General features: G+C 59.1%; 1 protein-coding gene across 1 annotated transcript in view; it reads right to left on the reverse strand.

The window, feature by feature from the left end:
* Positions 1-14: 14 nt before the first annotated feature.
* Positions 15-22,555, reverse strand: part of FBN3 (fibrillin 3) — a 53,918-nt gene continuing 31,377 nt past the window's right edge. Inside the window, exons 38-63 of the mRNA XM_045774393.2 lie at positions 22,186-22,311; positions 21,644-21,793; positions 19,383-19,454; positions 17,316-17,441; positions 16,916-17,041; positions 16,470-16,595; positions 15,975-16,091; positions 14,621-14,749; positions 13,982-14,101; positions 13,102-13,227; positions 12,115-12,267; positions 11,914-11,979; positions 11,605-11,730; positions 11,131-11,250; positions 10,894-11,016; positions 10,037-10,171; positions 9,759-9,884; positions 8,982-9,188; positions 7,952-8,077; positions 7,312-7,434; positions 7,005-7,121; positions 4,469-4,597; positions 4,259-4,378; positions 2,579-2,813; positions 1,854-2,004; positions 15-1,045 (exon numbers count right to left, since the gene is read on the reverse strand). Of these exons, the coding sequence (XP_045630349.2) occupies positions 707-1,045; positions 1,854-2,004; positions 2,579-2,813; positions 4,259-4,378; positions 4,469-4,597; positions 7,005-7,121; positions 7,312-7,434; positions 7,952-8,077; positions 8,982-9,188; positions 9,759-9,884; positions 10,037-10,171; positions 10,894-11,016; positions 11,131-11,250; positions 11,605-11,730; positions 11,914-11,979; positions 12,115-12,267; positions 13,102-13,227; positions 13,982-14,101; positions 14,621-14,749; positions 15,975-16,091; positions 16,470-16,595; positions 16,916-17,041; positions 17,316-17,441; positions 19,383-19,454; positions 21,644-21,793; positions 22,186-22,311 (3,614 nt within the window). The 3' untranslated portion in view covers positions 15-706. The remainder of the gene's footprint in view (positions 1,046-1,853; positions 2,005-2,578; positions 2,814-4,258; positions 4,379-4,468; positions 4,598-7,004; positions 7,122-7,311; positions 7,435-7,951; positions 8,078-8,981; positions 9,189-9,758; positions 9,885-10,036; positions 10,172-10,893; positions 11,017-11,130; positions 11,251-11,604; positions 11,731-11,913; positions 11,980-12,114; positions 12,268-13,101; positions 13,228-13,981; positions 14,102-14,620; positions 14,750-15,974; positions 16,092-16,469; positions 16,596-16,915; positions 17,042-17,315; positions 17,442-19,382; positions 19,455-21,643; positions 21,794-22,185; positions 22,312-22,555) is intronic.

Here is a 22,555-nt window from a genome sequence, read left to right on the forward strand (position 1 = left end):
CCAAGGAGGCGGACTTAACCCAAAATAACTTTATTGTTGTCTCTGCTTCTGATATAAAAGCAGCCTGGAACCCTAGCCCACCCCACTGGGGGCCTGAGCATGGCTGCGTGTCACCAACTCTGGCTGGGGCCCCAGAGGCTCTTTGGCTCGGAGGGTCAAGCCCCAGGCCCACTCCAGCAGTCCGTTCCCATGTCCCACCGTCCCCCAGGGGTGAGCCACGGTGCAGTGCAGCAGTGTAAGCCTGAGATTGACCAGCTACAGGGAATCACAGGCCCCTCTTTGACCCTGGTTGTTGGAGGAGGACGTTGCATGCCACGGCTTCCAGCTGTCTCCAGGGAAGACAGAATGTTGGGGTCCCCCTGGGCAGAGGCTGGGTTCGCCTGAGGTCGCAGAATCGCATTTTACTCGTCCTGAGTTTTGGAGTTCCACCTGGTCAGTGATCCCATTGCTCGTGGGATCGGTAGCCCCCCAACTCCAGAATCTGCCCTTCTGGAGAAGAGGATGAATGGGGGGCCCTGGGGCGACCGAGGCCAAGGCTTCACCAGGTCACCGGGGTCTCTCTGCGGCGTGTGGTGAGCTGCGTGACATCAGTTTCCCCCAACTCCCGCCGGAAGAGGCAAGGATGGGGCAGTGCCCATGGAGGGAGTCCAGAGTGGGGGCTGCGGGAGGGGCCTGGGGTCAGGCAGGAGATGCGGGCTCCTTCCAACTACAGCAGCCGCAGCTGCACCTTCAGCCGCAAGGCCCCGCCCCCTGGCGTCAGCTTCCGCTCGGGCCAGGTGCCCCAGGGCCTGGCCACGCTCACCAACTCCAGCTGGTAGGTTCCAGGCCCCGGCCTCCGACGCCCCAGCTGCAGGGAGCTGAGGCCCCGGAGGTGATGCACGCGGAAGAAGCCTGGCCCGTTGCCACGGGCAATGACATAGCGGACCCGTCCCCCCAGGCTCTCCAGGGCTGGCCGCAGCTCCAGGATGTGCTCAGCCCCGCCCAGGCGTGAGAGGTTCAGGCCCAAGGTCAGCGGGGCCTCAGAGTCAAGGCTGGCCAGGCTCACCTGTGGACAAAGACCAGGCAGATGCCGGTCAGAGGTGGGGAAAATCGGAATGCAGTGCGCAGGGGCCACAGAGAGGAGCTGCCAATAGCTTTCCCGTTCCTGGGGTGGGGGTGGGGTTGCTACGCTTCCTGCATCTGGGCCCTTTGAGAGCACCCTGTGTGCAGATGACAAACCTCCCTTTATGTGAACTGCTCTGAGTGCGCTCCTGGTCCTGGCAGCCGGACAGGGCCCTGAATAAGCCAGCGGCCTCAATGGCAGGCTAACGCGGGCCCGGTGACGTAGCCTAGTCCTACTAGAGGTGATCTGTGTTTTCTTCTCCTTGGCTCTGGGCACTGCTGTGTTTGTTCCGCCTCATTTACATGTTGAAGGGTGCTTTGTGGTTGGGTGAATGCGAAAGCTATCCCTTTTTTCCTGCCCTTTCCTTCTGGAGACTTCAGCGCCCCCCACCCCCCACCCCCGCGCCGCCCCCAGTGTTGCTCAGACATGTGCTCTTACTGACACCTGCTGGCAGTCTTGGGTATTGCAGGCAAAGCCTGGGGTGGGCGGTGCGGAGTGGGGGGCAGCCCTCCTCTACCCCATGCAATCCGTGGGCACCCATCCCAGGAGCCCCAACAACCACTGCACTCACTCTTACAGACACAGGGCCCTACCCTTGCGAAGCTTACAGAAAACAATGGTAACAATAGGAAAGGGAGAAAAACAAGAGGGAAAATAGGGCAAAGTAATACATTCATATTTAGTTCAATCTAATACGGAACGCCCCTCAGACCCAACATTCCTGTCTCGCTTCTGCCTTTCCTCTCCTCACCTGGTGGCTCCCATAGGCACTGCGCCGTGGCCGGTCACGAGCGGGGAGGCCATTGATCTTGCATTCATAGCAGGTTTCAGATGAGAGCAGCTCCTCCTCGTCTGGGGTCTCCTGGGGTCCAGGGCTGAAGCCCAGGCCAGAGACACAGTGCCTGGGCCAGGACAAAGGGGGTGGTGGGTCTTCAGGGGCAAGCTGGTGGGATCCCCCCCACTACCCCCTCCAGCCCCCACTCTCCATTCAGAGCCACACTGCCCATGGGGGACGGGTGCTGGTGTGTAAATGGGAGGGTGTGCCTTTGCGTGTGCCTACACAAAGGGGGTGTGCGTGTGTGCATGCATCCCTTAGCTTACCTGGGCAGAGATGTGGGCCTACAGGCACCCCACGGCAGCGGTGTGTATTACGTGCACACGTGTGCACACTGAGATGTACGAATGCATAAGGGTGCCCAGGCATGTCGGCGTAGCTGTGAGTCATACGTATGCTCGAGGGTATTACAGAGAAGTGTGCACCTACCACTCCGCACGTGCAAATATACGGCAGCACCAGGCAGGCAATGACACCAAAATGGGGTGTGAACTCGCGTGTGGACCCATACGTGTGCTGGGAGGCTCTGTGACCAGGTCTCTGTGCACACGTGTGTAAATGCATGTGTGCACAGACGCATGTGTGTGTGTGTGCTCTCGCAGGGTTGGGGGATCTGCGCCCGCCCGGCTCAAGCCCCTCACCCTTGCCCAGCCCGGAAGTAGCCTCGGGGGCAGCCGCACAGGAAGCCACCAGGGGTGTTGGCGCAGCTGTAGCTACAGGGGCCGCCCCAGACGGCGCATTCGTCTACATCCTGGCAGCCCCCCAGGGCCTGGTCAAAGTCAAAGCCAGAGGGGCAGACGCAGCGGAAGCCGCCCAGCGTGTTGCGGCAGGAGGCACTGCCGCAGGCTGCAGGAGACTGCGCACACTCGTTTTCGTCTGTGAGTGGGGAGAGCAAAAGAGCGAGAATGTGGCGGCCGGGGGGGCAGCCTTGGCACCCCCAGAGCCCCTGCCCGCCACACTCCTGGTCCCCACGCTGTTAACTCCGGCTCCTCCTTCAGAGCCCTGGGTCAGCGTCCCCCTCCATCCAGCTCTCCATCAGCCCTGGGACTAGGTCTGCCCGCCCCTACAATCCTCAACTCCCCCAGCCCTGTAATTCTCCTTCAAGGCATTTCTCAAAACTTCCCAGAACTCCTAAATTGTGGGACAATCTAGAACGAGGTTTCTTACTTGGCACGACTGATATCGGGGACCGGATCATTCTTTACGGTGGGGGCTGTCCCGTGTACCATACGAGCAGCTGCCGTGGCCTCCACAAACGAGTTGCCAGGAGCACCCCCACCTCCCAGTCATGCTGAGCAGAAGGTCTCCAAGACACTTCACAATGTCCCCCCTTGGGGACATTCCCAGGACCATTCCCAGTTGAGAACCACTGGCCTAAGTAATCCTGGTCCCCCCCACTAGAGGGGACAACCAGAGAACAGGGATGGAGTCCGCTACTTGGCCCATTTCTCTATCCCAGGGCCCGATGCGAGGTAGTCCCGGGCAGGCCACGGCTGCAGGAGTGAGGGCATGAGTGCGCAGAAGGGAAGGCAGGCCGACCAGGAGGAACCCAGTGGAGGCAAAGGTCTGTGCAGTCCCCAGGGGACAACTGCTCCAGGGCGGGGCAAAGCTGGAGAACGGGGCTGAGGACCCACCATCGGGGGCAGGAGGAGGGACCAGAGAGAAGGCAGTGTCAGAGAGGTGGCAGGAGGGCAGGGACAGCCACAACAGAGACTGAGGGAGGAGAGTGTCCAGGAGGAGAAGGCAGTGGTGCCCAGAGCAGGGGAGGTGAGGGGTCTCCAGAGAGCGGGCCCAACGAGGGTAGAGAGTGAAAGCCAGACTGTAGGGGAGGAGCAGAGAGACGTGGTAAGGACGAGGCTGTCATGAGCAGGGCCTGGAGCACAAAGAGAAGCACGCGGTGGAAAAGGTTGGGGTGCAGAAGGCTAGTCCCCCGGACTGAGGGCCTCTGCAAGGGCTCTGCAAAGATGTGGCATGCACGCTCCTGGTCCCTATTGCCACACCCTTGGCAGGCATCACTAATCTATCACAGCATTCTGTTCCAGTGATCCCAGGCACTGACTCAGAATCCTTCTCAGCTGAGCCCCCCAGGCTGCCACTCCCTAAGAAGCGGACCTGAGCTTTGCCAAGCTTGCTCCGCGGCCCCCTGACTCCCCAGCCTCCCCAGCAGTGGAGGTGGGGGGGTGCACGACCTCCCAGGCCAGCCCATTTGTCCTTCGGGTAGTTGCGCTTGTCACAGCATCCTGGGTGGGGTGGTTCCCAGTTGCCCACTCTGGACAGATCCTGAGGGGGGCCCCAGCTTCCTCCCAGCCCCGGACACTCACCCACACACTGGCTCCACTGGGAGTGCGGGGTGAAGCCCTGAGGGCAGCCACAGCGGTAGCCCCCCAGCTCATTCTGACAGCCGTGCTGGCAGCGGTGGGGCCCGTCACACTCATCCACGTCTGCGAGACACGGACAGGGTCAGAGGGCTTGCCCGGCAGCCCTCTGGACTGCAGCCCAGGGCCCGGACTCCACCCAAAGCCCAGCTCTACCTTCACAGGCACGGCCTGAGCTGTCCGGGGCGAAGCCTTGGTGGCACTCACAGCGGAAGCTGCCAGGTGTGTTGTGACAGCGCCCACGGGGGCCACACGGGCCAGGCTGAGCCAAGCACTCGTCATTGTCTGCAGGGGACAGAGAACCAACAGGATGGCCTAATGGTTAGGGGATTCGGGTCAGGCGCCACTGTGCCAGGCCCGCCACCTGATTGATGGTGTGGCTTCCGGCAAGTCACTGACCCTCTCTGTGCCTCAGTTTTCTCCTTATGTGAAATGAGATCCATAACCGTCCCCACCTTATAGAACTTCCCTGAACATTCGAGATCATGCATATAGAGGACTTCGTTCGACTCTCAATGGCATTGCCTCCAAAGCTGTGTGACCTAGGGTGGCTGACTTACCCTCTGTGGGCTCCTGGGGGGGAGCAAGGATGGGGTGAGTGCCCTTTTAACAAGAGACACCCAAGAGCTTGCTCTCTCTCTGTCTCGTGAGCACGCGGAGAGGAGGCAGCTGTCTGCAAGCTGAGAGGAGAGCCCTTACCAGCAACCGACCTTCCTGGCAGCCTGACCTTGGACTTGCAGCGTTCAGAACCGTGAGCAGTTCTACTGTTTAAACCCCAACCCCCACCCCGGTCTAGGGTGTTTGTTTCAGCAGCACAAGCCGAGACAAGGCTGGTGATGGTGGTAATGGCTCATGCTGGGGCTTTGGGGAAGAACCCATTTCTGGCGGGGAACCCTAGCTTTGGCTTCCTCGAGTATGAAGATTCTTGACCCTAGACACTCCGTTGGGGACCTGGAATCTCTCCTGGGTGCAAGAGACACTGGGGACATGGGGCTTCTAAGCCAGAGTGGCTCCCACATCTGCTCGTGGGCTCAGCCCTCGTGTCTGAGGTGTCCCTTGAAGGGCCACAGAGGCCAGCCCTGGATTCCTGCTGGGATCCCACCACAAAGAAGCAGCGAGCGCTACGGCGGTTTCTCTCCCTTGCATCCAGCAAAGCAAACCAAGTGTCGGGGGCCCCACCGCGGTCACGTAAGTTTGATCTTCTAGTTCGGGCCTCAGCAGACAGAGGCCCGAGACCCAAATCTGGCCCGCTGCCTGCTTTTTGTAAATGCATTTCATTGGCACGCGGTTACGCCCATTCATTTAGACGAACTGTCTGGGGCTGCTTTTGACCTCCAAGGGCAAGGCCGAGTGTTTTCGGCAAAGGCCGTGTGGACCACAAAGCTGGACAGATCTGCTGTGGGGCCTTTGATAGAAAAAAAATTGCCGACTCCTGATCTAGTTAGCCTAAGACCACCCACAAGGGGTACAGGCTAGGCAGATGTTAGTGAGGAATGGTCCGGAGCCCTCCATCTGTGGGAGAGGAGTCCCAGGTGAGCTTGCTCAGTGCGTGGGGCGTGTGCGTGGGCACACGGGCCCGCATGTGTGCGTGCAGGCACCTGCCCACGCACAGATGCCGCGTTAGGTGTGCTCATCTTCGGAGACAGGGAAAACACCTCAACGGTGCAGAGAACGAGAACTGCATCTTGTTTCAAGGCTCGGAAGGCTCTTCCCCAGACGGACACACAACTCGCTCCTGCATCTCCTTCGGCCCTTTGTACAAATACCCCTTTTGAGGAGGCTTCTGATCCCTACGTGAAATATCTCAGCCTTCCCGATCTCTTACTCTGCTTTCTGTTTTCTTTCTTTCATGCCGCGCGTCGCCTTCCAGCGGCGATAGTGTTAACTTATTGTTCGTTTCTATCTGGATTCCCCACTCGCGGGGACAGTCCACACAACAGCAGGCTTGCCTCTTGTGTTCACTGCTGTGCCCTCAGGGTTTAGGACAGGGCTAGGCAAATCCGTTCTGTGAAGGGACAGCTAGGAAAAATATGTGTGACTTTGTTTCAACTACTTAGCTCTGGCTCTGCTTTTGTAGAAAAGGACTGTGTGTAAATGCATGGGCGTGACTGCGTGCCAATAAAACTTTATTAACAAAAGCAAGTAGGGGGCTGGGCCTGACCCGGGAGGTTGGAGTCGGCAGCCCTCTGGCCTAGAGCACTGCCCGGGACACAGGGGGTCTCCGTAGGTGCTGGCCGAGTGGGTTCGTGGGAGGCTGAATGGGGCCACCCATGGCTGGGCTTGGCCCTCAGAGGGGGTCTGCTTCTTGGAGGCCACAAGACACTAAAAAGCGATGGGAGTGGCAGATGTCCTGCAGCTTTGGTTTCTGAACCAACTGCCCCTCTGGACCCTGTGAGCCCCTAGGCTTTCAGGAGCACTCTGGGGAGACCCGAGGAGAGAGACCTAGCAAGGACTGGTCAGGGGCAAAGGGAGGTGTCCTGGGCCAAGGTCAGAGGGGTTCCTCAGGGCAGGCCTCCCACGTCCCTAGGGTGAGGAAGGAGACTATCACCGGGATATGAGCACCCACAGAGCACGGACTTTGGTCCGATCACCCGTGTCCCCGATGTCTAGCACACGGTGCTTGCTATGTATTTGGGAAACAAGTGAAGGCGGCTGCCACGTGCCAGCTGTGGGGACGGGCGAGGGGACTCACCAAGGCAGGCCTGGTGGTGCCGGGTGAAGCCAGGGGGACAGTGGCAGGTGAAGGAGCCGATGGTGTTGGCGCAGAAGAACTGGCAGTTGTGTTGCCTGGAGGAGCACTCGTCCAGGTCTGCGGCACAGACGGTCCCCGCAGGCTCAGGGCAGGGAACCCCAGGGCTGGGGACTTCCCAGGGGAAAGACCCCAGGGCTGGCGTCCAACGCCACACAGTGGCAGGGAGGGGATGAGCGGCTGGGGATGCGCCCTGGGCATCTCTGGGGGACCAGGGACAGAGACCCACAGGGCCTGGGGGGGACGTCACCTCTGCAGGTCCTGCCGTCCTCCTCCAGCAGGTAGCCTCGGGGACAGGAGCACAAGAAGCTGCCCTCGGTGTTTTTGCAGAGGAAGGCACACGGTGTGGGGGCCTGGCCACACTCGTCCACATCTAGAGGGTCGGCAGCATGCAGGGGCGTCACACAGATGTTCCCAGAGACTCCGGGCCTGGGGTCTCCACTCAGGCCCTAAGCAATCAGGCTCTATGGGCTTACACAAGGAATTGGCCCTTTTTCCACAAAAGCCAGAGAATAAACACAGTTGGCTTTGCACACCACATGGTTTCAGTTCCAACTACTCAACTCTGCTTTTGTGGTGGGAAAGCAGCCACAAAGGGAAGGGAAACAAACAGGCATGGCTCTGTGCCAATAAAACTTTATTAACAAAACCAAGTGGAGGGCCGGACTAGTCCCTTGAGCTGGAGTTTGCTGATCCCTGACTCAGCTGACATCTGCTACACAGCGTAACTGAAAATCTTAGGACGCACAAAATACCAGGAGGAAAGTGGCCCAGATGGGGTCGGGGTGGGGGCCAGGACCAGGGATGCTCTGCTTTTGGTTTTGGCCGGAAGTGCAAGCCAGGTGCTGTGCAAAGGGGCGGGGCTGGGGGCTGGGGCTGGGGAGGCTCACCCAGACAGGCTGTGGCAGCAGCATCGGGCGCGTACCCAGCCTGGCAGCGACAGCGGAAGGAGCCGAGGCTGTTGATGCACTCACCGCGGGGGCACAGGTGAGTGAGCATGCGGCACTCGTCCACATCTGGGGGACACGCAGGGCTCCGCTGCGCTGGCCGCCTCGGGTCACGGGGGCACACCTCCACCCGTGTGTCCACCAGCCCTCTCCCTGGGGCAGGGCCAGCCTCTACTTCCCCTCCCTGACCCCGGAGAGCCCACCCTTAGACCGTGAGTCATACCTCTGCCAGCAGGACACACTAATGAAGCTCCTTCCACTGCACACTGAGAACACCTGGCGGGGGGACACACCCTCGCCACAGCCTCACCAGGGCACCCACACACACACGTGGAAGCACAGACAGATACACACGCACTGCACACCAGTCACGCTGACGTTCCCGTAGAATTACAAGGACACACACCCAGGGGCTCCTCTGTTCCCCCAGACGCACCCTCGCAAAGGCACCTTGTCCTCAGCCCTTGGTGTCACGGCTGCTCCCTTGGGATGACCTGTGTCACCCTCACTGACGCGCAGGAGGAGACACACTCGTGCCGAGAAACACTCACACTCATTCACACACGCACCTACCCTCATGGACACTTGCTAGACTCCTAAACACATGGACGGGCTCAGTTCCTCTCAGCCACCTTCTGGCACGTTCTCCTCATGCAGCCAGCACGCACAGAACACACACCGGCTCCCCCCTCACTGGCACACACGCATGCGCACTCGCACTCATACGCACACTCGTGACCGAGCTCGCTCACAAAGGGAACGCGCGCCGACTCACACGTCCACAGGCTCATTCACGAGCCCACAGAGAACGTTCAAGAACACGTCTTCTCGCACACCCACTCACACACCTGCTCACCCCTTCACCCAAGTTCACGCACAAACGCAGCGATGAACAGGCTGCGGGTTACACTGGTGCACACACCCTAGCGCCCTCTGGGACATGGACACGACCACGAACAAACTCACCACCCACCTTGGCCCTCAGCGGTGTAGCCCGCGCCGTGGGGACACAGGGTCCTGTGGGTAGAGGTGCCGGGCAGGGGACAGAGCTCACAGTGGGGTCCCCAGCCCCGGCCACCCCCGCAGCAGCACTGGGCCCTCGTGACGGCCTCACTGCGGCTCAGCTGAGCCTGGCACACGGCCTGCAGCACCTCGGAGAAGCAGGGCCCCTGGCGGACGTCTGCGGGGAACGGGTGAGCATGGTGGGCGGGAGAAACTGCCGTCTGGGGCCCTTCCCCAGGGCGTCGGCGGCCCTGAGAGTATACCCAGATGTCTCTGACATGCTGTGCGTGGGCACGGCGTGGAACCCTCCACACCAGTCGCCCGGCCCTGTTAGATGCCCTCCTGGGCCAGTACGGCAGCAGAAGCGGCAGACCCAGAGGGTCAGAGGGTGGCATCTCCCGGCCGCAGAGAGCACGCACGGTCAAGGGCAGCACGGAGGCCAGGGAACACTGGGGAGGAGGCGCACAGAGGCATGCTGGGCAGACAGCGGGGACAGAGCGATGGATGACATCCAGGGACCGGTGGGACATGGAGAAGACAGGCTGGAGACTGGAGTGGGTGAGGAAGAGGAGGCTGCTTGTGACTCTGGGGGGCTGGCCTGTGGGCCCCGCCTAGTGCTGGGGCATCGCCGAGACGGGGCTTGGGGGGCAAGAGGCTGAGCTGGCTCTGGGGTGAGCTGTGTTGGGGGGTTGGCTTGGGGAGCTCCCAGGAGGGGGTGGCTGTGCCCGCCATGCCTGGCCACACTCACCATGACACTCGGTGCCGGCGGGGCTGAGCTGGAAACCCTTGTCGCAGTCACACTGGAAGCTGCCCACGGTGTTGACGCAGCGGCCGTTGGCGCACAGGCTGGGCTGGGCACGACATTCGTCCTCATCTGCGGTGGGAGGGATGAGGCAGGCCGCCAGGGAGGCCAGAGCCCCCCAGGCTAGCCTCCCCTTGCCCTGGAGAGTCCCCTCCCGCCACATTCTCTTGCTTTGACCTCTCTCCCCCAGGGGGTGTCCCTTCACCCCCCAAAAGTCCCCATACCTGTGCAGCCCTCCCCGGAGCTGGGCTGAGGCCGCAGGCCTGGGGCGCAGACGCAGGCGAAGGTGCCGATGAGGTTCTTACACAGCATGCCCCGCTCGTGGCAGTCCTGCTGACCGTCCGCACACTCGTCCACGTCTGCGGATAACCAGGGAGCGAGGGCGGCCGAGGTCAGGTGCCCCGTGGCCTGGCCCCAGGCTGTGGGGGCCTGGATCCCACCCTCCTCTGGGGCCCCAGGCAGGGCCAGACTGAGGTCCGTGCAGCACTGCCACGGGCCCAGGCCTCTGGAGAAGCCGAGGGGTCAGGAGCATCCCCACGCCCACATCCCCTGCCCACATCAGGGTCTGTGAATCTCTCTGGCCTTCACCACGGTCCCTGGAGTGCTAACCCTGAAGGGGCCCTGGAGGAACCGAGTCCCAGCCCAGAGCTTCTCGGCTTTGACACTAATGACACTGGGGACCAGAGAATCCCTTGTGGTGAACAGCCGTTCCGTGCTCTGTGGTCTGTTGACCAGTGTCCCTGGCCACTCGATGCCTGCCGCACCCCCCACACCCGACTGTGACAACAGAAACTGTCTCCAGACATTGCCACACCTACCCTGGGGGGGCACAGCTGCTGTCCTCACTGCCCTACTCCACTCTGGAGAGGCCACCAGAGCCACTGACCTGTGAGCCTTCACGACAACAGAGGCACCACTCACAGAAGAGCATCCCCCGCACGCCATGGGCCTCAGGGCTCCGCTCACTTCCTCTCACCCTCAGGAGGCCCAGGCTCTCATTTCCCTGCCTTCTCCAGGACTGGCGTGGATGGCATGGGGAGCCCACGCCCCGCCCAGCGCCCGCCACCCCCGCCCGTCCTACCTCGGCACATGGCCCCGTCCTCCCGCAGGGCGTAGCCGGCCGGGCAGGTGCACACGTAGGAGCCCTCGGTGTTGTGGCAGCGGAAGGCGCAGAGCAGGGGGTTCAGGGAGCACTCGTCCACGTCTGGGGAGGCCAGTGCAGGTGCCGGCTGGGCAGGGTCAGCCTGCGGGGTCCACAGCCCCGCCCCCAGGCGCCCCCCCCATCACACAGCCCAGCTCGTGGGCAGGCGGGTCGTACCCTCGCAGGTCATCATGGGGCCAGGCTCGAAGCCGTCGGCGCAGGCACATTCGAAGCCTCCGATGACGTTAGTGCAGGTGCCTTCGCCGCAGGGGTGCCCGACGGAGCACTCGTCTGTGTCTGGGGAGGGGGAAGGGGGCCGTCAGGGCCTGCAGGGGGCCTCCGGTCCTCGCTGTCTCAGCAGTGTCCTGTCCGCCCCCCACACACCGCCGCAGGCCACACAGGGCCAGGTCCGGTGCCCCGCTGGGCCGAACGCAGGGCAGGCACACGCGGGGCGTTGGCCTGAGCGGACAGATGGCCTGAGCAGGCGAGTGAATGAGTGAGTGAGTGACTGACTGACTGACTGAACCACACGGAGAAGGGTCGAGCGGGCGGGGAGAGTGAGAGCGGCTGAGGGACAGGATCCTGCCTTGGGTGGCACCCGCCCTGTCCACCCCACTCCTTCCTTCCAGGGGTCGTGGGCTGGTCACGCACCCACACAGCGGATGCCCGTGAAGTCCAGGCTGTAGCCAAAGGGACACTCGCAGCGGAACGAGCCGTCAGTGTTGACGCAAAGGCCATTGGTGCAGACGCCAGGGCTCTCCGCACACTCGTTCACGTCTGCGGGCGGCAGGGGTGTCGGGCACAGCGTCTGTCTCGCTCCAGCCACACCCAGGTGCTCTTCCTTCCCTCCGGGGCCACCCACTGGTCAAGGAGGGAGCCTGAGACTTGGGAAGAGGGGCAGAGCCCAGACATGGCGGGCAGCCCGGGGAGGGGCCCTTAGCATGTGGGCGAGGGGCTCACCTTCCCGAGAGTCATCCGGGCCTGGGACGGCCCCATGGCCAAAGGGGCAGAGCTCCTGAAAGGCAGCTGGACACCAAGAGGGGAAGGGGGTGAGGGTCGGGGGCCGGTGTAGCCCCAGGAGCCCCCTGAGCAGGTGTAGGAAACCAAACGGACGCAGGCAGGCAGAACCGAAGGGGAGACTGGACAGGGCGGGGCGCTCACCACTGCCCTCCTGAGGACACAGCTCACAGGGGTCATCCCAGCCCCCGCCAGGCCTCTGGCTGCAGCAGCACCGGGCCTTGGTGGTGTTGAAAGCTTTGGGGACAGAGCACTTCCCGGCCTCAAAGTGGGTGAAGCAGAAACTCTGCCGTGTGTCTGTGGGGTGATCCCCAGGGAAACATTTGAAGGTGCCCTGCTTGGGCCCCCCGACCCGTTCCCCGAGAATGGGCTACCCCAACCCTACCAGTGGGCAATCAGAAGCCTCCAGGCCCCTGACCGTGAGATGGACATGTGAGCCACCCTGGGTCAATGAGTGTCAGCCCCTGGACCACGGGGGATTCCTCCCAGGAATACCCCACATCCACAGCTGTGGGCGTGCCCCTTGCCAGGGAGAGCAAACTCAGCCACACTTATTCTTGTCTCAGAAGCCCCTTCCTGGAGACACAAAGTGACTGATTCCAGAGAGACAGAGGACCTGGGACTTCAGACCCCAGATCCTTGGGGTGGACCCTCCCCTGCCCAAAGTCCTCAGCCCTGGACTCCCATCAGCCCGAGAAGTCATCCAGGACAGGTTGGGATCTGAACAACAAATACTGGTTAAGGTGCCCAGCCCACTTCTTGTTGCCCCTAACCGGGGAGAGAAGAGGCTGGCTCAGATTGGCTGAGGCTAGCCCACACTGGACAAGGCTAGCCTAGCTGAGATGAAGCCGGCCCAAGTAGGGCAACTGCAGCCACTACAGGATGACCAAAGCCCAGGAGACTAGGTTAGCCCAGACTGGACCAGGATAGCCCCTCGTAGAAGTGACTTGTCTGGCCAAGAGGTTGTCTGGACTCCAGTAACCCCACTCACGCAGGGAACACCTCTGGCGAGGCAGCACTCCTAGAGATCCACACAGGAAGCTGCAGCCCCCTTTCCTGGGTGACCCGACTCCTCTCCTTCCCTTCCACCTCTTCTCTAAGCCCTGTGTGCTTTTGGGGCCACGGACTCACCAAAGCAACGGTGCCCATTGTCAGAGAGGACGAAGCCAGGGGGGCAGAGGCACCGGAAAGTCCCCGGGCTGTTAGCACAGGTGCCAAAGAGGCAGAGGTTGGGCTCCTCCAAGCACTCGTCAATGTCTAGAGGGGTAGGGACATGAGCTGGGTGGGGCCAGGCAGGACCTCCACCAGAGTGGGATAGCCTCGGCTGTCAGGAGGGGCAGAACAAGTGGGGGTCCAGCCCGGGAGGATCCAGGGGCCGACGCAGAGCAGGGGCCCTCAGGACTCAGCATGAGCCGGAGCACCAGGTGGGCTGTGTTGGGGTGGGGGAGGGTCTTTGCTAGAAGGTCTCTCCAGGATAGGGGTCACGGTCAGCAAAAGTTCATCTTTAGAGACTAACTCTGTACAGAGCTAACCAAGATTGGATAAACTTAGCTTACACTGGAGGAAGTTGGCTCAGGGTAACTGCTAGGGTAGCCCTATCCAGGTTAGCCCACCCTGTACCAGGCTAGCCCACCTGCTTAGGCCAGACTGGTCCAGATTAGCGAACACGGTACAGAGTCACCCAGATGGGCATTTACACCAGCGGAGCTCAAGCCAAACAGGCCAGGCTGACCAACACTCATCGAGTAAGGAGTTCTATGTGTGGTGGGACCCCACACCCATGCCTGTTTTATAGGATTCATGAGGAAGCCTGTGGGCCCCAGGCAGAGAACCTGGGCCGAACGGCCAAAATGATCCTAATAATGGTAATTGTGTATGGGACTGTGTCGGGTGCTGTGCTAAGTACACCTCCACCCTCACCACGACCCCAGCTGGCATTCCCATTTTACAGATGGGGTAACAGAGGCCCGGACACGCCTCCTTGGCCCCAGAGGTGGGGCTGGACACTCACCGACACAGCGGTCATTCTGCACCTGGAAGCCAGGGGGACAGATGCAGCGGAAGGAGCCCTCAAGGTTCTGGCAAGTGCCTGGCAGGCAGGTTCCCATGAGGCTGAAACACTCATTGGTGTCTGTGGAGAGGAAGAGGAGGGGTCCCAGCACCAGCCCGTGACTGGGGTTCGCTTGGGACTGGTACCAGCACGTATGGTCACTGCATGATGGCCAAGGGCCCCAGGACAAGTTCTCCTGGATCCAGGGGAAGGGCTGAGACTCAGGAGAACAGGGACGGCTGGGGAAGGATACTCTGGGTTCTCAAGGGGGGGTTACTGAAGCCACGTGGCGTCCAGGGGAAGAAGGAGCAAGGTTCCTAATCTTCAGCCACATACAGACCCCTTCCATGATTTCCGTAGCATCCATCTAGCACCTTGACTATTCTTCACTTCAGAAAACTTAGGTTTTTAAGACAGCCTCACCCTAAACCACAAGCCCTGTGAAAACACAGGTGGGATGTGCTAGTTTTATTTCTTTTTGTACCTTAAGATAAATGCATGATTATGAAATGGAACCATGATTGCTTGGAAGTACCAGCTGCAGGCCAACTGGGAGCAGAGGCAGGCCAAGATGGCTCCCTACTCCCAGGCGAGACTCACCCACGCAGTTCTTCCTGTCGGCTGTGAGCTCGAAGCCATCCTGGCAGAGGCAGTGGAAGGAGCCGGCTGTGTTAAGGCACTGGCCAAATCGGCACACCTGCCCCACCAGAGTGGTGCACTCATCCATATCTGCAGAGGGGGTGTGGGCAGGTGGGGTCATCCACAGCCCGGGGGCTCTGAGCCTCCCTCTCACTTCCGTCCACAACAAAGTTAAGCTGACGATGGTGACTCTAAATTACCATGTACTCATGTGCTAGGCTCTGTTATTAACCTCCCAGTCTCCAATGAGGCAGATACTAGTAGCGTAGCACTTAATGCTATGAATTTGCCTCTGGGTACTCCATTAGCTGAACCCCACAAATCTTGTTTCCATTTTCATTTAATTCAAAATATTTTCTGATTTCCCTTATGCTTTCTCCCTTGATCTTGGGATTCTTTAGCAGTATGTTGTTTAATTTCCAAATATTTGGGGACTTTTCTGGATGCCTTTCTGTGATCGATTTCTACTTTAATTCTCTTACATTCTGAGGACCTACTTTGTATGAATTCAATTCTTTTACTTTTTTTAAGATTTATTTATTTTGAGAGAGAGAAAGAGAACACAAGCAGGAGTGGGGAGGAGGGGCAAAGGGAGAGAAGCAGACTCCCCCATGTCCATGTGCACTTGAGAAGGATGTGTGTTGTGGAATGTTCTATAAATACTGACCAGGTCTAGGTGATTGGCAGTATTGTTCAGGTCTTCCCTAGCCTTACTGATTTTCTCCTTGTCCCCTCTCTTCCTGAGGAGGAGTGTCGAAGTCTACAACTATAACTGTGGGCTTATCTATTCCTTTTTCCATTCTGTCCATTTTTACTTTGTGTGTTTTGAAGCTCTATTGTTGGATGCATATGAGCTTATGGTTGTTATGTCTTCTCAGAGAATTGCCCCCTGAATATATGAGATCTCTCTTCATCTCTGGTAATATTCCTTGAAGCCCAGAGAGGAAGATGACTTGTCTGGGGTCACGCTGCAGGCAGGTGGCAAAGCTGGGATTTGGATTCACACTGCATGACCTTGGAATGTGTGCTTTTAACCACTGCACTCAACTGCAAGCATCACCCAGGTCTTCACTGTCCTCCCTGTGCTGTCTGTCTGCTGCCATCAAGCTGTGCGTAAGCTCTAGTGAGAGATCCCCTGGCACCTGACGATTGAAGGTGTGGGAAATTTTGTGGCTGACTCATTTTGAGAGGGAGCACCGACCGCTAGGGTTGTTTTGCTGAAGGGATCCCTTTATTTCAGAGGGGGGACCCTGAAGCCAAGGACCCACTTTTCAAGGGGGAGCAATGAGTCCTGCCCGCCAGCCCAGGTGCTCACCCATGCAATCTCCGCTGTGCGTTGCCACGAAGCCGGGGAAACAGAGGCAGTTGTAGGAGCCGACAATGTTCTTACAGGTCCCGTTCCCACATGGCTGCCGGTCACACTCGTTGACATCTGCCAGAGCAAAGCCCCCAAGTCCCATCCGGCTCACCCAGGGCATCTGGCAGCGCAGGGAGGGAGGGCCTGGCCAGACCCAGCCCACCTCCCCTGCACTCAGCCCTGTCCAGGTGGATGGGCAGGGACACCTGGGGGTGATGGCTGAAGAGTGCCCCTGGAACTATTCATCACTCCCATTTTGCAAACTGAGGCACAAGGAGGTGAATAAGTCATTTACCCCAAGTCTTAAGTGCCAGGACTCAGACCTGGGTCTGTTGGTGAACCAGGTGGAAGAAAGCACTGTCCTCACCCCAGGGGAGGTGGAGATTTGTGGCCGCCACCCCAGCCTCGCTTGGCAGCCTGGCTCTCCGGGAGGAAGCGGGAAGGGACTCTCACCCATGCACAGGGTTTTGTCCGCCGAGGCCCGGAAGCCACGGTGACACAGGCATGTGTAGCTGCCCTCTGTGTCCACGCAGTCACCATGGCTACAGATATTTGGGATCTCCCGACACTCGTTCCGTCCTGGGGGAGGGCAGGCAGTGTGGTGTCCCCAGAACCCCACCTCCACACACACACACACACACACACACACACACACACGGTGTTTGCTGAGCCCTCATGCGCTATGAGGGAAGCCCCCTGTTCAAGCTGCTGCCAGCACCACACTCTCATTCCACGCCCCTCCCCCCACCCCATTAACAGGTGTTTGGCATCCCTGCCACCGCATGGCAGAGCCCGGACAGAGCCACACCCTACTCAAGTCACAGGGCACAGAGCCTCGCTTTGTCCCATACCCCATAGCCTCAGCCCCCACCCTGGGCCCTGCTGGGGTCCCCGCTCACCCACGCAAGCCCCGCCGGGCGACAGCTTGTACCCTCGGGCACATGTGCAGCGGTAGCTGCCAGGGATATTGACGCAGTCGGCATTCTGCTGGCAGGGGCTCTCCCCACTGGCACACTCGTTCATGTCTGCGGAACACAGCCAACGGGCAGGGGTGCAGGAGGAGGCCTCCCTGCCGGAATCCAACCCCACACTCCGCCCCAGGCTTTGCAGCAGGGAATCTCTCCGGGAGTAGCCAGAACCCCAGGGAGAGCGGCTCTGTGGGATGCGGGCCCCTGGACAGGCATCAGACCCATTGTTCAGGAAGGGAAACTGAGGCTTATGGAGCTTAAATGACGCGTCCAGAGCGCACAGGGTGGGGGAGCAGCCCCCCCAGGGCCGGGGAGACCAGGCAGGTGGCACCTTCGCAGACGAGCAGCACGCTGTTGTAGCGGAAGCCCGTGGGGCACTCGCACTGGAAGCTCCCGATCTGGTTGATGCAGATGCCACCGGCACAAATGGCAGGGATCTCGCCACACTCGTCGATGTCTGGGGAGGCCATCAGCCGTCAGGGGCAGCCCAGCCCCAGGGAGCATCTGGGGGCCCTGAGCCAAGGGGCCCCGCAGTCTGGCCACGGTGAGCACACGCCCCAGCAATTCTGCGGTGGCCGAAATCTTTCTGACACCAGAGAGATCCGGATGCGGGACCAAGAGCAGCGGTGGGGGGGGGTGGGGAGGTGCGTATCTCTCGACTGAAAACCCATTGGCTGGGCCCAGCGAGCCTGCCTCTGCCTCGTGGGGTCACAACATGGACAAGCCTGGAAGGCACGCTGCTTCGTGAGGGAAGCCAGATGCGAGAACACATGCTGTACAATCCCAGGGACGTGAAATGACCAGAAGAGCGAATCCATAGGCACAGAGAGGAGAAGAGCGGTCGCCAGGGGCTGGGAGGGGACAAAACGGGGAGTGACCGCTCACAGGGACCGGGTTTCTTTCTGCGTGACGAAGGTGTTCTAACTCAGATCGCGGTGCTGGCTGCACCACTCTGTGAAGACACGGGAACCACAGAATTGTACTTGAGCTGGGCCAAGTGTGTGGCAAGGGAGTCAGATCCGGGTGAAGCTGTGATGTATACAGTTGTCGCTTAAACAGCGCAGGTTCAAAACACAAGGGGCCACTGAGGCATGACTGTTTATTTTTTTATAGAAATACACTACTTTCCTTTAAGGGACTTTCCTTACGATTTTCTTAATAAGGTTTTCTTGCCTCTAGCTTACTTTATTGTAAGAATGCAGTTTGTCATGCGCACAACGTGCAAAACCGCTGTTCATCGACCCTTCACCCCATCAGTAAGGTTTCCAGTCACCAGTGGACTTATTTAAGTTCTGGGGGAGTCAAGAGTTATATGTGGAGTTTTCATTGCACAGGACTTGGCGCCCCCAATCCTCACGCTGTTCAAGGGGCAACTGTATAAAAAGGGAACCCAGGGGCCATCCAGGCCCGTGACACGCGACACGTCCACGCGTGGAAAACCACAAAGCAGGTCAAGAGGAGCGGGGCTGCATGCGGTAACCTGCCCAGGGCTCCACAGCTCGTGGCTGGCTGAACAAAGGTGAGCTGCAGACCACTATGCAGGGAATATTCTAGAATTATAAAATTTCAAACTCCCCAGAAAACACTGCCATACATTTTCAGTGGGGACCGCTATGTATGCTGAAATGCATGAAGCAGGATCTAGAAATCCCCGGGGCATACGGCCTGAGACTCGTGGGAGTGTGAAGGGGACTTTAGTTTGACGCGGTCACTGCAGGGGAAGTAGATCTTATCTGCCATGTTCTGATTGTTTAAAATAAGGACACCTCCGTGGGGTGAAAACAGCTGGAAATGGGCTCATCTGTTCAATGCCATGCAGGGATTAGGTTGTACAGAACCCTGCATAGCTTAGAACGAAGTGTTCTGACCCCTGCTGCAACACGGATGAACCCCAGAGACATCACGCTCAGCGAGAGGAGCCAGACCCAGAAGGACACATCCCGCAGGACCCCACTCCCAGGAGGTCCCCAGAGGAGTCCCGTCCACACAGACAGGAGATGGTGGGAGCCAGGGCTGGGGCAGGGGCTGGGGAGTCCGTGCTTCCTGGGACAGAGTCTCAGTTTGGGGAGATGGAACGTTCTGGGGACAGAAGGTGGGCGTGGCTGTAGGACAGCATGAATGTGCTTCGTGCCACTGAGCTGTGCACTTAATGGTTAAGACGGTAAATTTCATGTTATGTGTATTTTATCAGAATTTAAAAAATGAATAACAACTTCATAAAAATACTCTCACTTATATATTTTTTAAAATAAAGGGTGGTGTTTGGCGACAGGACTCCTGGCCCGGTCTGGGGAGTTGGAAGCACGGGGGCATGAGGTGGGGGTGCGTGGAAGGGAGCGGCCAGGGCTCTGGGGACGGAGGGACCTGGGGCTACGGGCAGGGGGACACGGCCACTCACCGAGGGTCTTCCCCGTGTGGATGTCAATGACGAAGCCAGGGGCCTGGTGTCCGCACAAGATCTGGTAGTCCACTGGGCAAAGGAGAACAAGGCAGAGGGTGCTGGGGCGGCAGGCTCCTGGGGAGGACACCTCCTCTTCCTGATCCCCCACCCATCGCCTCCTCCAGCCCCTGCCGCCCAGCCCACATCTGGCCTCCTGATAACTAGTTCCTCTCCCCCCTCCGCTTTGCCCAGCCCTGGGAGGGCGGCGGGCAGACATCCACCTGTGCTCCATGATCTTCCAACACAGAGACGCAGACATGTGACCTCGCCCATCTCTTCGCCGCGTGAGTGCAGCCACGCACGCCCCACTGCCCTCCCCAGAATAGGTAGACTCTTGAGTTTGGACCTCAAGACCTTCATGCCTGGCCCTACCTCTCCAGCAGGAACTCCTGCCCTCCCACCCACTGACCTCATTACACGTCTGGAGATGCCCTGCTCTGTCGTGCCACCAGAACGTCGCACATGCTGTTCCCTTTGCTGTTCCCTAGCAAAGCCCACTTCAGCCTTGAGGACTCAGGGCAACCCAGAGGGAAGGCTCCCTGGGGCTCCCCACTGACCCACCACGCTGGCACTGGACGCTGATGTTACCACCCTTGGGTGGTAAGGGCTCCCTTGCTACCTTTCCCCAGCGGCCCGCCCTGGCCCTCGCTCGCTCTTCTGTCTGCATCGTGATGAGAATGGACCCTTGGCTGGCGTGGACTCCTGCCTCGTCATCGTCTACCTGCACCTGTTTCTGGTGCACGAGATCCGGGCAGGTACCCAAGTTCCGGCATTCAGCCCGAGGGTGACATCTGATCTGTCTCGACAGTCCCCTGACCGGAGCTGGCGGTTTGCAGCTTCCTCCCAGCCTGCACAAGCTTGGGTCTGCCCGATCTTGTTTCCTAGAACCCGGAGCAGGGGCACCTGTTCCCCGGAAGTGCCCACTAACCATCCCCGCTCCATCACCCTGCACTGGGTGGACACTCACCGCCCCCCAAGTTCGTGTCCACCCAGAACCTCCGAGTGTGACCGTTTGGGGAAATAGGGTCTTTGCAGACAGACTCAGGATAAGATGAGGTCAACCTGGATGAGGGAGGGCCCGGAATGCAATGCCTAGTGTCCTTACAAGGAAAGGGGAGACACGCAGACCCTCGGGGATAAGACACCACGGGAAGACAAAGGCAGAGATCGGGTACAGACAAAAAGGACACCCAGATGCTGGAAGAAGCAAAGATGGATTCTAACCTAGGGCCTCTGGGGGCGGGGCACAGCCCCCTCTGACAGCTGACACCTTGGGTTCTGACTCCTAGTCTTTGGAACTGGGAGAAAATTAATTTCTGGGTATTTTAAGCCACCAGGTTTTTGGTCATTTGTTGCTACAGCCCTAGGAAACAAATTGTCTTAGCCAGCATGGGCTGCTATCACGAAACACCACCGAGCAGGGGGCTGAAACAGCAGACATGTATCTCTCCCAGGTCCGGAGGCTGGGAGTCCAAGACCCAGGCGCCGGCCGATTCGGGGTCGGGTGAGAGCCACCTCCTGGTTCATCGGCGGCTGTTTCACCGCTCTGTCCTCAAGTGGTGGAGATCATCTCCCTCACGTGTCCACTCATCCTATTCAGGGGGCTCCCCCAACGGGACCTAATCCCCTCCCCCAGGCCTCAGCTCCTAACACAGCCACACTGGGGATCAGGGCTTTAACATATGAATTTGGGGAGACACATTCAGCCCCCGGCACTAATGCTGTAACTCCCTCGTTGCCCACTTTCACTCACTGCCCTACTCTTTCAGCTCTTTCTGATACCTGGGCTGGCTGCTAGATCATTCTATTAGCTCTCATTCCAGCTGCTAGCATGGTCTGGGGCTCAGTGCTGCCTCCAGGCCTTTGCTCATGCTGTTCCCTGGCTGGAACCCCCTTCTTCATCCCAACCAACATTTTAGCAGTCCTCCTCAGAGCTTCCCCAACTCTGCCCCCTCCCCTGCTCAAGGATCTTCACAACAAATATAGGCTTCACTGACCCACTTTGAATTCCCCAAATCTGCAAAATTGAAGAAAGGATGCTTTGTTCACCCTAAGAGTGATGATTTCTGTACATCAACTAGGACCTAACTTCAACTCCTCAGCCCTCATCAGAACAATGTAGGACGAGAGCTAATGTGGGTGTCCTAAGCAGGGTGTGCCTCATTAAATATTGCACTAAAAAGGACCAAGCGGGAAAGAAGGTGGGGAAGGGCACTCACAGCTGGCAGGGGTGGGGCAGGCCTCACAAGGTCTGTTCCAGGCCTGGCCGATGTTGTATGAGCAGCAGCACATCTTCCGGGTCACGTTGAAGGCCAGCTCATTTCCACATGTGCCGTTATAGTGCCGGAAGCAGATGCTCCTCCTCATGTCTATGGTTGGATTAGGAAGAAGAGTGTGAGTAAAAGATAACCGAGCCAGAGGAAGAGAAAGCCAGAGGGATGCGAACTCATTCATGGATCCACTTGAAAATAACTGGCTTGATGTCTCTCCCGCAAGACACATGGGGTGCCATTTACAGTCTAAGCTCTTGTTGGGCAGTGCACAACCTGAACAACCATACATGGCAGCCCTGGGCCCCCAAGTCCCGCATCTTGTTCTCTGCTGCTGTTGAACAGCAACTCATACACTCACCCTCCCTCTCTCTACTCCCCTAAACACACCTCTCCACACTCTTCCAAAGCATGGAGACTCTGAGAAGTCCCTCCCACACCTGAGTGCTTTTCCCACAACTGTCTGTCTCCCCAGTTATCACACTTTGTACCCATGCAGTTGTTGCCACCGTTGACTTGCAGGTACTCTACAGGGCAGACACAGGTGTAGTTCCCCAGGGTGTTGTAGCAGGTACCGGGGCCACAGATGCCCGAGTGGGAAGAGCATTCGTCGATGTCTGCAGGGGAGGGAGGGGGAGCATCCAGGAGCTGTCTGGATCACTCCCCACCCCGGATCTGGATCTGGTGGAGCCACTTCATTATGGGCTTGAGCTTGGTTTCAAGATCAGCTTAAAAGGTGCAGGCATCTTAGTGACATGGAAAGATCCAACATGGCATTAAGTGGGGGGGGGAAGTTCACTATGATCTCACTTCTATTAAGCTATTAAGAAAAAAATATAATCTAAGCCCATGGGTCATTTA

Source organism: Ursus americanus, chromosome 14, assembly GCF_024610735.1.
Source record: "Ursus americanus isolate L20-20 chromosome 14, mUrsAme1.1.p, whole genome shotgun sequence".
Classification (NCBI taxonomy): Eukaryota; Metazoa; Chordata; class Mammalia; order Carnivora; family Ursidae; genus Ursus; species Ursus americanus.